This window comes from Etheostoma cragini, chromosome 21 (genome assembly GCF_013103735.1).
Source record: "Etheostoma cragini isolate CJK2018 chromosome 21, CSU_Ecrag_1.0, whole genome shotgun sequence".
Classification (NCBI taxonomy): domain Eukaryota; kingdom Metazoa; phylum Chordata; class Actinopteri; order Perciformes; family Percidae; genus Etheostoma; species Etheostoma cragini.
Window position 1 is genome coordinate 17,366,199 of NC_048427.1, and position 16,518 is coordinate 17,382,716.

The 16,518-nt window shown below is 39.9% G+C and overlaps 1 protein-coding gene across 2 annotated transcripts; it reads left to right on the forward strand.

Annotated features, from left to right (window-relative positions):
• Positions 1 to 2,968: 2,968 nt before the first annotated feature.
• dcxr (dicarbonyl/L-xylulose reductase) lies at positions 2,969 to 15,812 on the forward strand. 2 transcript variants are annotated; one of them, XM_034860152.1, is made up of 9 exons: positions 2,969 to 3,100; positions 3,273 to 3,349; positions 6,848 to 6,945; positions 8,212 to 8,366; positions 8,688 to 8,730; positions 10,572 to 10,671; positions 10,824 to 10,888; positions 13,566 to 13,683; positions 15,574 to 15,812. In XM_034860152.1, exons 2-9 carry the CDS (start codon positions 3,298 to 3,300, stop codon positions 15,675 to 15,677), a joined length of 735 nt encoding a protein of 244 aa, XP_034716043.1. In that variant the 5' UTR covers positions 2,969 to 3,100; positions 3,273 to 3,297; the 3' UTR covers positions 15,678 to 15,812. The 2 variants fall into 2 exon arrangements, with proteins under 2 accessions (XP_034716043.1, XP_034716042.1); XM_034860151.1 differs by having other exon boundaries at positions 3,006 to 3,104; positions 3,264 to 3,349.
• Positions 15,813 to 16,518: the final 706 nt, after the last annotated feature.

Consider the following 16,518-nt stretch of genomic DNA (forward strand, 5'->3'; position numbering starts at 1 on the left):
GAGGTCGGTGACCCAAATCTGTTCCGTGTGTTCTCCACCTTTTGGGGTTCATTTTGGCCGATTTGACTCGTTGAATCGGCCGGCGAGCGGTCTAACTCAATGACCAATCTGATTGGTGGAGTGCTAGCCCTTCACTAGCGAATCAGTGCACGAGAAAACCGGAGTTGACAGTATCTTCTCATCACTGGCCATTACTTATTACTCTTACGTTCAGCAACTGATGACAACAATGATCCTTCTTGACTACTATCAACACTCTCTGATGAAAATAGTGACTGACGACAGCGTGCTCTGTGTTTATGTGGTCTAGACAGATGTTCTGTCAATTCTGGTTTTCATTTTTTGGGCGACAATACAGATTAGCACCGCCTGCTGTTTTGGAGACGTTACGTCTCCTGATCGCATAGAACGTCCGTTTTTAGTTTTTTTTACCTTGTGGCGCCGACTGTTCAGTCTGACTGCCTTTTCTGCCGACGGCCGGCCGTTGGCTTCAGATCCTTTAATGTCCTTAGACCACTTTATTATATTACTGTTGACAGGTTTCCTGGATTTCCAAGATTGTTTCTTGAGAATAAAAAATTGTTGAGGTACTTGTAAAGAGATTAAGATGAACTGAATCAATGTTTGATATGACCATAAACAACAGAAAATCTCTGTGGAAGGTTTGAATGCTGAATCTGTATTGTAGTTATTTCATCTGGTAATTATTCTGATGTCTTCGTATTCTCAGCCAAATACCTTTTCTTTGTATTAGCCTAATTCTAACGGGCCCATCTTTATGGTTTTGCACTACTTTGATCTTGTCACTTCCTGTATGTTACCGACTAGTTACATGTTACAATGTTGGTGTAAATGTGAATGAACTTCATTATGTATCCTTTCTTTAGATGGGTTGTAGTTTAGCTCGACATGCTTCTTCAAGGCAGAGCCACGCTGAAAGGCAGTGTGATAGTGGAGCCAAAGGATATCTCAAACATATTGCTATGGGATTGCTATTGGTGTGTGAATTCATGGTCCCCAGGAAGTGTTGCTAATTGTCATGGCCTATGGACTTTTAACACTGCCATCAGGTCAAAATGTACTGTTTTTGGGGGGGGGGCTAACACACAGGCAAGACCTAAATGCTATCTGACACAACTTATGACCTTCAAGTTGACACGCATGTGTCTGTACAATATAAGGAAAATTTGTGGAATGGGATAGCGTTGAATATTGCGATTATGATAATACTTTTGATACGTAAACAGATATTCAAGTGTACTCGGTTCTGCTGCTTTCAGTATTGTTAAAATACTATAAACTGCTTGTTAAATTTTAAACAAATGAAAGGAAATCCTTACCACCATTCTTTTATTGAACAAATTAAACATATGAGGCATCATTAAAGTAAAGTGACGGATGCATTTTTAAGAGGGGTTTTCTAATGATATTTTCTTTCAACTTACACAATCAATGTCACAACCTTTCACAATGTGTTTGTTGCACCACTTGTTATCAAAATGACGTTAAAAAAAAAACGATATTATGCAGTCCAAGTGTTAACCACTCTCTAGACCCTTAGTCTGGTTCATGAATAGGGTGCATTGTCATTTTGAGCGGGTTAGTATTTAGCTCAAGCACCGCTGTGCATAAGTTCAGCCTCAGAGTAAATGTTTCTAGCAACAGTATCAAATGAAAAGATGCCTTATCTAGACATGAGGTGCAGAAATGCCTTACTAGCCACAGCCATACTTTAGGTTTTTAAGTATTCTTGACTGACCCGCCAAATTATAAAATACTCATGTTAATTGGAAAAGGAAGTCCTTTTGACAATTTTTTTACTAAATATCAAGACGCTGTTCCTTCTTTGGACTTCAGTTTTTTTTTTGTTTTTTTTTTTTTGCTGACATGTCCTCCAATAGACTGGTTCTTTGGCTCCACACACTCTGTTTACACCAACCAGCGACAGTATTTCTGCCTGTGAAAAAGTATTTGTGTAAACACTTTTCTACCTTTTGCACACAAGACTAGAATCCAATTTTCCACTGCAGGTCAGTGGGTGAGACTGAGAGGGAGTGTTTTTGTAAAGCCCTTACCACTTATGTATTACTTTGTTGTTCCAATAACAATAAACCCTTTCTGCATTGTCAATTGTATTTACTGTTGAATTGCTAGCATATTGCAGTTAATGTATGCATCTGTTTTGTTTGGGTCATTGAACACAACTCCATGTAACCAAACGTGTGTGTGTGTGTGTGTGTGTGTGTCAAGTTATTGTTTCTTATTCACTAGATCATTATACCTGTAGGATGTAAATGTTTTTTAGCATAAAATAACTAAATAGGAAACACATCAGTATCCTGTCGGTTTAAATATGAAGAATGTACTTGTACAATTAATAATCTGAATATTTTTGAGTAAAACCAGAAACTATCAGATCAATAGGCCTACATAAATAAACAAGGAGATGAAGATGAATCTTGATGAAGCATCATTACTTTTCACTAAAGTATTAGTCCCAATGATAACTGTTATTAGTCAGGTCGGTGGATTATTGTGGTGAATTAAGCCCACTCAGCTCCATTGTATTGGTCGTAATGTTCCTGGAAAATAAACCAAAAGTAAATACAAGTAGTACAGAAAATGATTAGGGCCACATGTGAAATATGTATTTTAAAGTAAGTAAAAATAAAAAATATATATACTGTACTTTAAAACACAAACTCAGATGCCTTATTTAAAGAATACATTCTGACTTTATGTTATATGAGAGAGATCATATGATATAGCTTATGACATTTGGGTGTACTATTCTTTAGAAAAAAGTACCAGGGTCCAAAACTTTGTCTACCAGCCAAATCTAGTGAATATTCAAATTTTACCTGCCAAACAATAGAAAACCATAACATTTATGGCTGGTGAGTGAAGCAAATCTACAAGCCACTTGCATGTTTTACCAGCATTTGGCTAGCAGATGGTGCTAATGTTGGACCCTGTGCATGAATGACCTGGAAGGTAAACCATTAACTTTCCTGTTAATCTTTGAGCCCTGCGGAACACCGAGACCCCGAGACCCCGCTTCCTTTACCCCGGACCGGCGACCGCTCTGTCTGCTGCTCTGGTAACCACCTCCACGCTGTTTTTACAACCAAAAAACACAAGCTGAGTATACTAAGTGTAATGGATGCAGAGTTAAGAGAAAGATCAGGAAGTTGCAGCGCAGTTAACGTCAGCTCGATCAGTCCTTCTCTTCGGTCTGTAACCTGTCTGTGTTGTTGCTTGTTACCCTGCAGCTGATCTCGGCGGACTAGACCGACCATGGAGATTTCATTTGCAGAGAAACGAGCTCTAGTCACCGGAGCAGGAAAAGGTAAAGGCTCCCTCCACTTTAACACACACACAAAAGACGTTTTCAGTGCGTGCACTGACACCACCAGGCTGCTTTTTAAAATCACACCCTCTTCAGCCCTGTGGAGGACAGAACCTGACAAAAGTCTCAATAAATACATGCATGAATACATGTTTAAACAAATACAGATACAAATAAATGCCGAAATAAATTAGGGTAACCATGTATGATTTCCAAGAAAGAGGACACTCAGCAGTCCACAAAACACTAACTTAGACCGGCTTCTCAGAGGTTAATTGAGCATGCTTTATTATGCCTCTATGGTACATATTAACTTATGTAATGAAAGCAAATCTGTAACAACCTGTGACAAAATAATAGCTCATTACAAATAAATAGATAAATATGAAATAATGTTCTAAATAAGACCTATTCTGTGTCAGATTCAAAATGCAGCTTCAACTAAATATCTCTTGAAACCTTTTCAATGTAATAAGTTACGGTATTTTGGTGTCCATGTGAGCTTTGAGATCTCCAGCACCTGTATTAGACACTGAAACCTATGTGCTAGCTTTGCACACGGTGCACTCCGCCTCCCACTTGTCCCGACCAGGACGGTACGTGGAAAGTTTTTTTTTTTACAGTTCAACTGTGAAGCTGCACTTACACTTTGCATTTTCTGTGCATTGCTGCTCCGCTGTCTGATCTGCTGGGTATCCCTTATGAGGTCATAAGGGGTAAGGTTACCTCTCCTTTCTCTGCTTTACTCGCTCAGAGAAATTGGCCCACCCATGAGAGAGACATCATGGTTTTTAAACGAGCAAAGTGGCAGTTGGTCAACGCCACACCCCCAGCCTCCTCCTTGCCCCCCCTCTCTCCTTGTCAAAAGCTACAGACTCAGAAATGGCACATATTAAGGAAAGCTCATTGTGGGACTGGCTCTAGTGGCTGGAATTCTGCACCAATGCCGAAATAGTAAAAAAAAAAAAATGAAACAGTATTAGAGGACCACTAAGGTCTATATAAAAGAAACTTCAGATACAGTATTAGGGACCACTAAGGTCTATATAAAAGAAACTTCAGATACAGTATTAGGGGTCCACTAAGGTCTATATAAAAGAAACTTCAGATACAGTATTAGGGGTCCACTATGGTCTATATAAAAGAGACTTCAGATACAGTATAAGGGGACCACTAAGGTCTATATAAAAGAGACTTCAGATACAGTATTAGGGGTCCACTAAGGTCTATATAAAAGAGACTTCAGATACAGTATTAGAGGACTACTAAGGTCTATATAAAAGATACTTCAGATACAGTATTAGAGGACCACTAAGGTCTATATAAAAGAGACTTCAGATACAGTATTAGGGGACAATTAAAAGCATCCAAAGCGCCGTCAGACTACCAAGAGCCATGGTCTGTCCCAGGTTTCTTCCTAAAAGGGAGTTTTTTCTCACCACTGTCGCACCAAATGCTTGCTCTTGGGGGAATTACTGGAATTGTTGGGTCTTTGTAAATTATAGAATGTGGTCTAGACCTACTCTATCTGTTAAGTGTCTTGAGATAACACTTGTTATGATTTAGTGCTATGATATAAAAAAGGAATTGAATGACAACATAATAAAACACAGTTGTAATGAAATAAAAACATGTCCTTCAAAGTTATAAATGTGGAGAGTACTGTAAAACACACTCAAACTGTCCTTACGTTTGCTTACACTGTTATCAACCATTTATCAACTATTTGTACTTATAGCGTAATTTACAGGGGGGATAGGGGGTTACAACTAGGGCTGCACAATTAATCAAATTTTAATCACGATTTTGACTTCCCGCAATCAAATTTGCGTGAACGAGTGATTTTTTATAAAAAAGCGTCATTTCACAGAACGCTGAGTTTTTTTACAAAGCCAATCTACCGCTCCGTAAACCACTGTCTGCTCATGTGCCAGTCAGAGTTGTTCCCTGCACCCCGCGCAGCTTAGTTTCTAGATGTAGACAGTCACAGAGGACAGAGTAACGGGAGGAAAACTCAACAGATAGCAGTCGGTTATAGGTCGGTCTCAAGGTTTACCAGTTTACTAGTAAACGCAACATTTTGTCCCGTCTGTTGTTTTTCAGACAACAGCCGTGACCAGTGCTAGTCGGTGCTAGTAGTGTCTGTTAGCTGTTAGCTCCTTCAGGACGCACCGGTGCTAATGTCCTTGCATCCGCTGCAAAGCTGTTGTTTGTATGGATATGGTTTAATTTTGTGTTACATGACCCATTTCTTCTGTAAAGCCATGCATGTGTAGGGTCTCTCCTCTACTCTCTCTCCTCTTACTCTCCGCGCCGGTCCACACTTCTGACAATTGTCTACAGTTTAAATTTTTTAATAACACAGCCGTATATTGTTAAATATGAGGGGCCAACCTGTGTTTGTACCAGTGTATCCGATGGTAACTCTGCTATCATGGCCGCCAGGGCGAAGAACACAGAAGTTATTGAATGCAACTAACTTCAGTTGGTAGAGTAATAGCGTGAGAGACAGAGCTGCTGGACTTGGACCAGAGATGTGACCCATGGTCAGAATATCATAGTTCTTTAAGATTGCAGCGCAGTGACAATATTTCATACATTTCAAACACACGACGTGTGTATCCGCCATTAGACTCGTGCTGGACCCGTTCATAATGAGTCTGCCGTCTCTCTGTGAGTAGCGTCCATCACACTCCCTCTCGCAGTTATAAATAGCCTATGTGACGATCAAATTTGTTTTGGTTAAAATCAACAAATAATCGTGAGAATAATCGTGATCAAACTTTTGATCAAAATAATCGTGATTATCATCTTGGCCATAATCGTGTAGCCCTAGTTACAACCCCCCCCCCCCCCCCCCCCCCCCCCCCCCCAGCAATCAAATCCAGGAAACCCTCCCCAAAAAGCCATGATGAGCCATATGATTTTGACATTTGCACATAAATGTATAATAGAAAAAAGCACAAATTGCTGTAGAGAAGAAATCCACCAGAATGCAGAAAATAAAGTGTTTGACATTCAAAATTTCAATTTTGCTCAAAAGTTGACATCTCAACCCCCCCACCGATGTTGAAACCAAAGTTACACCCTTATTTGTACTACTTATAAATGCTGAATACTGGGACTTAAATCAAAGTTTCAACGTGAAAAACCTTTTTTACCTGATGAAACCTGGGGGTGATCAAAATGAATGTCAATAAAAAAAGAAAAATGTAAACTGTAATGACATTGCATGTGAACTTTGGAAGACTGATCAAGGTATGCGATGAATTTGCACGTACCCTCAAAGAGTCTTGTCAGTGGCAACACAGTGAGAAAATGGAATAGAAAAAAGCCTTGTTCATGGAGCGCAGTGTGGAAAGCCTGAGACATGCGTGGAATGTCTATGTGTGTGTGTGTGTGTGTGTATGTGTGTGTGTGTGTGTGTCAGCTCTGGTGTCACGGCAGCAGCTCCACTCTGTAATGAGTCTTTGTGTTTATGGATGCTTTGTGTCTCAGGGATCGGCCGGGCCACGGCTCTGGCTCTGGCACGCTGCGGGGCAAAGGTCACGGCACTCACACGTACGCAGGATGACCTCAACCGTCTGGTGCAAGAGGTACTCCGCTCCCTTTGACTTAAAGTTCTACGTGATGGATGGTAGGGTGGGGAGAGATTTTCAAAGAAAAAAGAAAGAACATTCCCGCACACACTTGTCATTTCGGTCACAAGGACCTTTTCAGTTTAGAGGGCATTAGGTATTTTCAGAATCAGCATCACAATCAGAAAGCTCGTATTGCCACAGTAGTGGGACTATATTGAAGTTGCCTCTTTGATTGGGTGCAAACATACAAACAAACATATTAAACTATAATAAAAATAAACAAGAAATACAGAACTAGAGACAAATCCATACAGAATAAGTTTAAGTAGTTTAACCCTTGTCTCGTCTCAAAATCGAAAATCATCACTTTTGTTAACGCTTTTTATCAACGTTTTTAACATTTTCTTTTTTTTTCCCTTTTTTCAACACTTTGGATTTTGTTTTGACACTTTTTTTCAATGTTTGTCTCTTTTTTTACTTTTAACACCCCACAACACTAACTTATTGACTTTAGTTGTACAGTTACGTTTGGAATTTATGGTCAATAAACCTCATTTATAGGAAATTATACCTAATGTCTGAGTAAGAAGAGCAGAAATTAGGAATTATTTAGACTAAAATTAAAGGAATGTCTGTTGATGGAAAATCCCAGACTGGAATATGTCAACTTTTACTGAATACTACTTCAATTTGTTTTTCAAATGCTATAAAATTGATTAAGACACCCCAAAATTAATGAAAGTAGAGATTTGTACTTGCCAAAAAGCGTTCAGCGTTCAGAGGGCGGTTCAATTTGACCCGAGGACAACATGAGGGTTGAATTTTAGGTCTCTTTGTGTGATCATGGACCAGTCTTGTATAAAGTATTTGAAAGTAACACTAATGTAAAAGGGCAAATATCTTATAAGAAAATTACTTTGGTGTTAAAGTACCTGATATGTACTGTACTTAAGTAAAATCAAAAGTGATTTGCTAATGTTAGATGTACTTATTATACTTACTTATATTCCCAAACTGGGAAATGACTATGTTCTATGAGTATGACTCTATAACTATGTTATCTTCATTACCACCACGTTCACCGTTGTCGTCTGGGTGATCGTCTGTTATGTTGGCGACATAGCTTGCAGCATCAGTTATTATCCTTCTCCTCTTCTTTGGTTTTGGCCTATGGTTTTCAGAAGCTATCTATTTATTTTGCACCAATCTTAAAATCTCAACAATATCAACAATGGAAGCTCTGTCTCTGCCAACATGTCTGCTTCTTGGTTCCTCTCACAGTGTGCGTCCATCACCCCGGTGTGTGTGGACCTGGCAGACTGGGGGGCCACGGAGGCGGCCCTGCAGGATGTCGGCCCCATCGATCTGCTGGTGAATAACGCCGCCTGTGCCAATCTGCAGCCATTTCTGGATGTTACACCCGACCAGTTTGAACAGTAAGACAAAGCAGATAGTCATGGAATTTAACCCAATGTAGAACATATGAGTCAGAATCGAGGATTTCAGGGCGACTTGGTACCTCCCTTGGTTAAGTGTGCGTCCCATGTACAAAGGCTCAGTCCTTACCGCTGTAGAGCAGGTTAGATTCCAACCTACGGCCCTTTGCTGCAGGTCGTCCCCCTTCTCTTTCTTGTCTACAAAGGCAAACATTTCCCCTAAAAATAATCTAAAAAAACAATTTCAATCAACAATTTTCATAATATGGCACCCTGTTATGTTTATTACAATATATGTTCTAAGATGTCTTTCATCCCCAGGTCATTTAATGTGAATGTGAAAGCTGTGCTCCATGTCTCTCAGGTACAGTAATGGCTCAGATCGCTACACCATTTTTTTTTTTTTAATCTTTTGGTTGTAATAGATGTTTTGCTGATCTTAACATTAATGCTAACCTTGTCCCTATTTTCCACCGGAAACACAGCGTCTGCGCTCCAAATGTTAATGAGGTCTTCCTGTCAATGAATCATATTTGTTTGTGTTTGCGTTGGTCTGTTTCTGTGTGTCTTGTTTATGAGTTGCGGACATTGTTCTTGCTGTTGTTGTTTTTGTTGTGTCTCCTTCCTTCCCCTATTTCCTCTCTTTGTTTTGGATTGAGACATTTAATCACAAAGAAGGATTGTGGAAAAGGTGACCTGTGCCTTCTTTGGTGTGTGTGTAGTGTACTTTTCTACATTTCGTCATCTGGACTTTTGTTTGGCTCTGTAAATAAAAAAAAACATTGATTACAAAACAAAAAAAATACAGCTAACATACGTCAGCTTAGCATCGCTAGCGTTCTCCTTAGCAAACTCCTTCACCACTAAGGGAAGAAGATGGAAAATCAAACTTTTCCTGAGCCCCGTGGGGAGGAGGGCCCCAACATCATGGCCCCCAACACAACTCAGCAAATATTGTTCTTGCTCGGACTTTAACTTCTTGATATTCTGCATCGTTGTCACAACCGACCCAATAGCTTCGCTAGCATCTTTCTCCGCTGCCATTACAGAAACTCAAACTCAAACTAGCGCACAACCTCAACATCATCACTCTCAGTATGTTCGCTGATTGGATTGGAGGAAACCCGTAAAAATACCACAAACCCAGATTTTGTTCTAAAAATGAAAATTGAGCAGAAGTACTGTACGTAGGAGGGCGGAACCAGGCTAGGGCGTTCTGACTGTCTGACTAGATGCTAACGATAGACTTCTGTAATGTCAACACAGTAAAAATTGACCTAATTAACAAAGTTAGTTCACTGCTGACTACGAGTTAGCATCAAACACAACAAAGCCTGTCAGTTGAATGACGTTTTGGGCTAGCGTTGGCAATCAAACAATCATAGATAGCAAAAACGTTTTTTTTTTAAATGACTGCTAGCTTAGCTACAAGCTAGCAATCAAACACAAAGGTGATGGATGAGCAGTGTATCTTCTGTCTATTTACAATCCTAACAAGCTATTGAGCATCCTGCTTGATGTGATTTAATATAAATATCTGCCCTACAGGGTTGCACGATATTGACAAAATGTGATATTATTTTGATTATGAATATTGCAATATACGGTAGATTAATTTTGATACTTTTTAAACATATGTTAATTTACAAATGTTACGGAGAACGCACCAAAATAGATTCCTAACAAATAAAACAAGTTTTCTTACAACACAAGGTTTATTTTATCGGGCAGTCATATTAGACCGGTCCAACATGAATAAATGAATAAGGACCACGTCCACAGAACAGGACATGTTGTACTGGTTGGACAGTATAAAATAAATAGAGAGAACAGGACACAACTGTTCTTTCTTTTCACTGATTTTTTCCGTTTTGTCGTCTCAATGTATTTCTTCACTTACACCGTCACTCTTTCGAAAAATGCAACGACGTGGTACGCTCCATAGGGTTTGTCATGTAGTGGCGCAGTGCACTGACATGTACTAACTTACGCATATGACACAGTGACTGGCTAATGAAATTATGAAATCCAACACAACTAAGCCACACAGTCAACGGACGGGACGCAGCGCTCCACAAAATAAAATATTGCATACTTATTGCAACACTTTCAATAAAATTTGCACGTGATATCGCAATAATGATATTGAGTTGATATATCATGCACCCCTACTGCCTCATCTAACTGCACTGTCTCTGTGGTCAGATAGTGGCTCGTGGCATGAAGGCCAGACAATCAGGAGGCTCCATCGTGAACGTGTCCAGCCAGGCCTCACAGTGTGCCCTCCGAGACCACGCTGTCTACTGTGAGTAATGTGCCAACATTCACCTGTTGCCTTTCCTTGGAGAAGAAAAGGGATTTCAGTTCTTAGATCTGTGTATGGGGTAAGCGGGTTTCCTGCTGCAGCCCCGGTGACAGTAAAGTTCATGTACTCTTTGTGGTCCTGTCATTGTTCAGGTGCAACTAAAGCAGCCCTGGACATGCTGACTAAAGTGATGGCTCTCGAGCTGGGACCCCACCAGGTACTTTTACGCTTGCACAGCATTGCAAATGCCTTTAATAATTTGGACTATATTTTGGCTCAAACTGCGTAGTTTCTGTCGCCCCTATGAGGAATTCTAAGTAATGACACTTACTGAAAACTGTTGACACGTCCACATGATACAGGCCTTCCGTGAACGCGCCCCCCACCTCCATCCCTCTTCTACGCAGTTGCTAGTTGCAAAGGAAGACACGGAGGATTAAAAAAAAACATAAAGGGGTAACCGGATGACTATTCTGAAAAAAGTCATACTGAGAATTCCAAAAAGAGTTGTGTGGAGCTGATAGGCTTGATAAGCTTTGTAGCAACTTATTCGGCAATGGCTTGAATGTAATGGACGTTCATTAATATCAAAAAACTTTGCACTAAAGCTGTTGTCTTCCCGTTAACAGCGGAAAAAACATAGGCCCTTTTGTTGTCCCTTCTCAGCGTTTTTCTAGCATTTTCCAGATGTTTTGGTCGCCTTTTCGTTGCTTTTTTCAACATTGTTTTACGCTTGCCAACCGTTTGTCACTTTTGCCTGACATTTTTGCTGCTTTTTTCAACATCCCATATTTCTGATTAAAAAAACTTTGAAAACAGTTTAAATTTGTTACACAGCACTTTAAGAAAACTCACTTTTTAAGCTGATTTACCTGTTACTCTCCTAATTTCCTTCTTCCAAAAGACGTAAAGAACACCAGGAGCGATTGGCAGGAGTTGAGTTTTCATTAAAACACAATTTTGACTAGGGGGTGTAAACTGCATGGCAATTAGTCAGCACACACAAGGCTTGCCTCCTAAGTTGCCATATGACTAGCTGCTGACAAGCCTTTAAAGGCTATTTATTAAACCAGGTCTGACGTGGTCACTGCACATTAGTCTCGCTTTGCCAGACTCTGGTTAGTCCACACAGAATTCTAAACTTTTGCTGTTCAAACAATCAATTGAAAGTGAAAGTACCATACATTGTTAGTTCTGAGGGTCATCCTTCTTTTCTTCATAAACATAAACAACAGTTAGAATGCAAAATGTCTAAATGTTTTGACTCCATTAATGGGATAGACTCTAAAGTTGCCATCCCAGACTAGCAGCTAGCTTCTATACACCTAATGTTCACATCCCAGACTAGCAGCTAGCTTCTACACACCTAATGTTCCCAGCCCAGACTAGCAGCTAGTTTACACACACCTAATGGTCCCAGCCCAGACTAGCAGCTAGCTTACACACACCTAATGGTCCCAGCCCAGACTAGCAGCTATCTTCTACACAGCTAATATTCACAGACCAGACTAGCAGCTAGCTTCTACACACACACACACACACACACACACACACACACACAGAGAGTGGGCATGGAACACTAATGTTCCATGCCCAGACTAGCAGCTCTTTAAATGTTTCATATCCCTAAAGTTGGTACATCCTAAGCTAAAAGGTTATGTAAGTCGAAAAAATGTCAAGTCATAATTAGTATAAGTCATAATGTATGACATTTTGAAAAGGATTTTTTTCATAAAATAAAAGGAAAATCGAACACGTTTTCATTAAATTTGACAAAACTTTTTGATCCAAAAGATTTCTAAACATAGAAACATGAACAAAATACATCTTAAAATTCCATAACTGATTTGAACTCCACAACTTTTTTTTTGAGATATGATTATTTTCTATGAGCAGATTGTAAAGGCGTTTTGATAGTTTCATCTGCAATAGAATGGTTTGAAAAGGTTTTTCACTGGATGTCACGTAACGTGATAGCGTCATCACGAGCGTACAAAATAATGAAACAAAAGAGAGAAGCATCAGCTTTTTGCTGCGAAAAAATAAATAATTTAACACAGGCTCATGTGGAGGTCTGTTCTCTACAGCTACACTGGTTCGGCATCTAGCATAATCCCAGAATTGTAAATGCTCGTATCCACAGCAAAAGTCACATAGAGTCTCTTTTATAATGACTGAGAAGTGAACAGTATTAATGAAGAACATTAAATGAGCACGATTAATGTGGCCAGGTCAACTGGGCGTGGGTTTGGCTCCAACCTGCGGCCCTTTGCTGCCTGTCCCACTCTCTCTCCCCCCTTTCATGTCTTCATCTGTCCTGTTAAGATAAAGGCTTAAAAACTTCCCCAAAATCCATTTTTTTACCTGTCTTGTTTAATGTAAAGTAACTAAGTGCCCTCGAGAGCTGTACTTTACAATTTTGAGGTACCCTAATTTTGCGTATTTGAGTACTTCAATGTATTTCAGTGTATGTTTAATGTTAGCTTTATATTCAGGTCATGTGGTTCAGCTCAGCAGGCTTGTGAAGGAGTGTGAGAAAGAGAAAATGGGCACATCCATGTAATTGCTGATGAAGGACAAAAAGAAATAAGATTTTGTCACTTAAAAATACATTTTTAATAAAGGAACCAAGGGTTCTCATGCAAATGCACCTTTCTGTGTAGATATTGCATTGAAAAAAGATTTTTTTTCAATGCTTATAATGTTGTTGCTACCCTGCACTTACATCTATTCATGTGTTGGAGCTGCATCCTCATTTGTATTGCACATCAATGTTTTTCCATTTAATTCTCTTTATTTTAGTATGCATGTTATAGTACATATAGGCCCACATGTATGTTGTTATATTATGTACACATATGTTCTTAAATGAAGTTCCAGTGTTGTGTGATCAGATCCGTGTGAACAGTGTGAACCCCACAGTGGTGATGACTGAGATGGGTCGCCTGGGCTGGAGTGACCCCGAAAAAGCCAAGACCATGACGTCCCGCATCCCTCTAGGCCGCTTCGCAGGTCAGACCCTACAGCTGCATATATACAGTGCATAATGTTGAAACCACGTACATCAGGAGGCCGCAGCTGATCTCAGGAAATTGTGGTCTATTTCCATTCTGTAATTCAGCAACATGCCATTTGAGATCACCATTGATATAGTCTTGCATTGCCGGACCTTCCTTCACGGGGCAGTGCAGGAGGTTCTAGCCAGTCCACACAACATTCCAGTATGGGAGAAAAACGTGCTCTGGGTTATTGGCGTTTGTTTGAGCATATCACGTCTTGGGCAGACTAAAATCAGTAAACCAATATAGACATCAATTTAAAAATTATCAGAAATTATTCAGAATAGGTTATCACAGTATAACATTCATTATTAAATTCATACATAAATGTGTCCATTCCTCACTCCCAATTCTCAGATGGCAATGTGCTATTCATTTTACGTATATTCCAATGATTGATGGCACTATAAATAACTGTTCTCTTTAAAGCATTTGATTTTGCGTGGTATCATCATCTGGCCATCATCAGCTGACCTAATCAAATGAGAATGAACCTCATCACGCCTAACAATTTGATTATATAAGAAAAGTGGTTCAGTGTTTCTGAAAAATGTAGTTGTATTGAAAACCTAGTAACCTAGCAGCTCTGTTTTGGGCAGTTTGTAATTTCTTTGCAACAATTTCATACAACCATTACTCTCCAAAGGTAAAATAAATGATCAGTTCTCTACTTTCATTTAGCTTGGATGTTTTATACAATTATATAGCATTAGAAGAAAATAATTGATAAAAGTTAAAAATGTCAAATCCCCATCAATTATCTATACCAGCTGGAGCCAATCCCAGCATGCATTAAGTGAAAGATCACCAGTCCATCTGGTTACTGCATAAGGTAAGCATAGTTCTACATTTCTTTGGGAGGGGGACAGCCATTTGCTTTCTTTCTGAGAGTGAGATGAGAAGATGGATATCACTCTCGAGATATACTGTAGTTTTCATTATTTTACATGGAACAGAGCAGCAAATCTTTATACCTTTTTATAAGGTGGGTAAGGAATAGTTTCTGAGTGCTGGTGCTATTGAATGGGATAGGGATTGGAAGCCTAACCTATAACCCCACCCCCACACCCCCACCCATCCAATGCATACCAGGGTACTGAAAAGGAGGCTGACGGTTGATTCAGATTCAGGAATGTGGATTCAGGAATGTGGATTCACCCTTGCCTGGCCATTCAGTCTATATGTGTGTTTGTGGACTTGGATAGGGTTCATTATGTCCTTTTATAACCGGAGAGAGAACTGTTGTGTTCACGTTCTGTGTATCTGCGTCAGTGTTGCACTCTAACTAGACTGACTCATCAATTCTGATCATGGTTTTCATCAACAGTCAGCAGCCAAGGGGTTAATCTTATTTTTTATCTGATCTTATTGTTGGGAAAACGCATCAAAATAGATTTTCAGAACATCAAAACAACAGGTTTTACACATACGCTGTAGCACCATACGCACGTTTTGCTTACTGCATTCACTGTTGTCTTAAAGCCAAAGTACTTCCACGCTGGCGAGGAGGCGTTACTTTTTGGCTACTAACATTTTCTCCTCAGTCTCCATAGTTTCGTCGTCTCCCTGAGACCCACTCATGTCTTTTCTCTCTCATCTTTCCTTTCTCTCCACACACTTGCTATGCTGTTCGCACTTTATCTTTCCTTTCCTTTTGCTTCTTCCGTGACAGGGCGACTGGCCAATGAAATAAGCAGGCTCGAAAATCATCACAACACGCAGCCGCTGGCGCATCTCTGTTATCTCTATTGCAAAACCGATATTGAGTCGATATATCGTGCACCCGTAGTGTATTCACACACACTTTTGCTACATAGATGTGTTCTTGTTTGTCTGTTTGCAGAGGTGGAGGACGTCGTAAACAGTATCCTGTTCCTGCTGAGTGATAAGAGCAACATGACTAATGGAGTTACTCTGCCGGTGGACGGAGGCTTCCTGGCCTGCTGACCAACACCAGCCTGGTCGCAGCACACATCCCCCATCTGCTCTGAGGGAAAAGAACTACTTCCTGTCTTATCACCTCACCGCATTACACAAATAGAGGTCAATGCTATTCAGTAATTAAACTCAGCCAACCTCTAACTTATCTTTCTTGTTTTTTTTGCATGTAATATTGGAGCTTGTTTCCTTGCTATTTATGGAAATGATTTTGACTGTTACTGGTATCTACAGAGGGCTGAACATGTGATTATAGACAACTCTGAGAACTGATGATGTAGGGGTTTATTTAACATACTGCATTACACAGAGGATACAATCATAATGGTTGAGGCACCAGCAGGATTCTGTATCACTTTTGCAAAACACTTTCTCCTCTGACTTTGAATTTACAGAACGGCCATTTTGATAAAGCAAAAGCAGATCATGTCCAACTAGCAGGGAGGGCAGGGTTTGCTCTGTAACTCAAGCAAGCACTGAAGGTAGAACTCCTCCTGCATTGGAGGCAACATACAGGGTTTTCATAATCTTGACTTAATATGATTTATCATTTAGTTTGAATAGTTTGTCATACACGGGATACAGTTTGCTGTATTTCTGTGTTCTTCCAACAGTGTCGGGACCCCCTAAAAGATTTCACAATTGAAAGGGTTCACATGACAAATAGCAGGGTAGGAGAGATGTAAAAACACACGTTTCTACAAAACTTTACTTTTTTACTTGTATGTGAGGTACTGTAGACGTTGCTTTGTTTGTAGGGAACACAAGCCAAAAAAAACGCAGTGCGCGTTAGATAGGATTGTAAATATCCATCCATTACCTGTAACCACTTGTTAGAGGGTCTTGGGGG

What these genes read in the sequence shown, in the direction of transcription:
- dcxr (XM_034860152.1), top strand. Translation starts at nt 3,298, where the DNA reads ATGGAGATTTCATTTGCAGAGAAACGAGCTCTAGTCACCGGAGCAGGA. An exon ending in AGTCACCGGAGCAGGAAAAG is followed by an intron (nt 3,350 to 6,847) that starts GTAAAGGCTCCC and finishes TTTGTGTCTCAG; the next exon opens with GGATCGGCCGGGCCACGGCT. An exon ending in CCGAGACCACGCTGTCTACT is followed by an intron (nt 10,672 to 10,823) that starts GTGAGTAATGTG and finishes GTCATTGTTCAG; the next exon opens with GTGCAACTAAAGCAGCCCTG.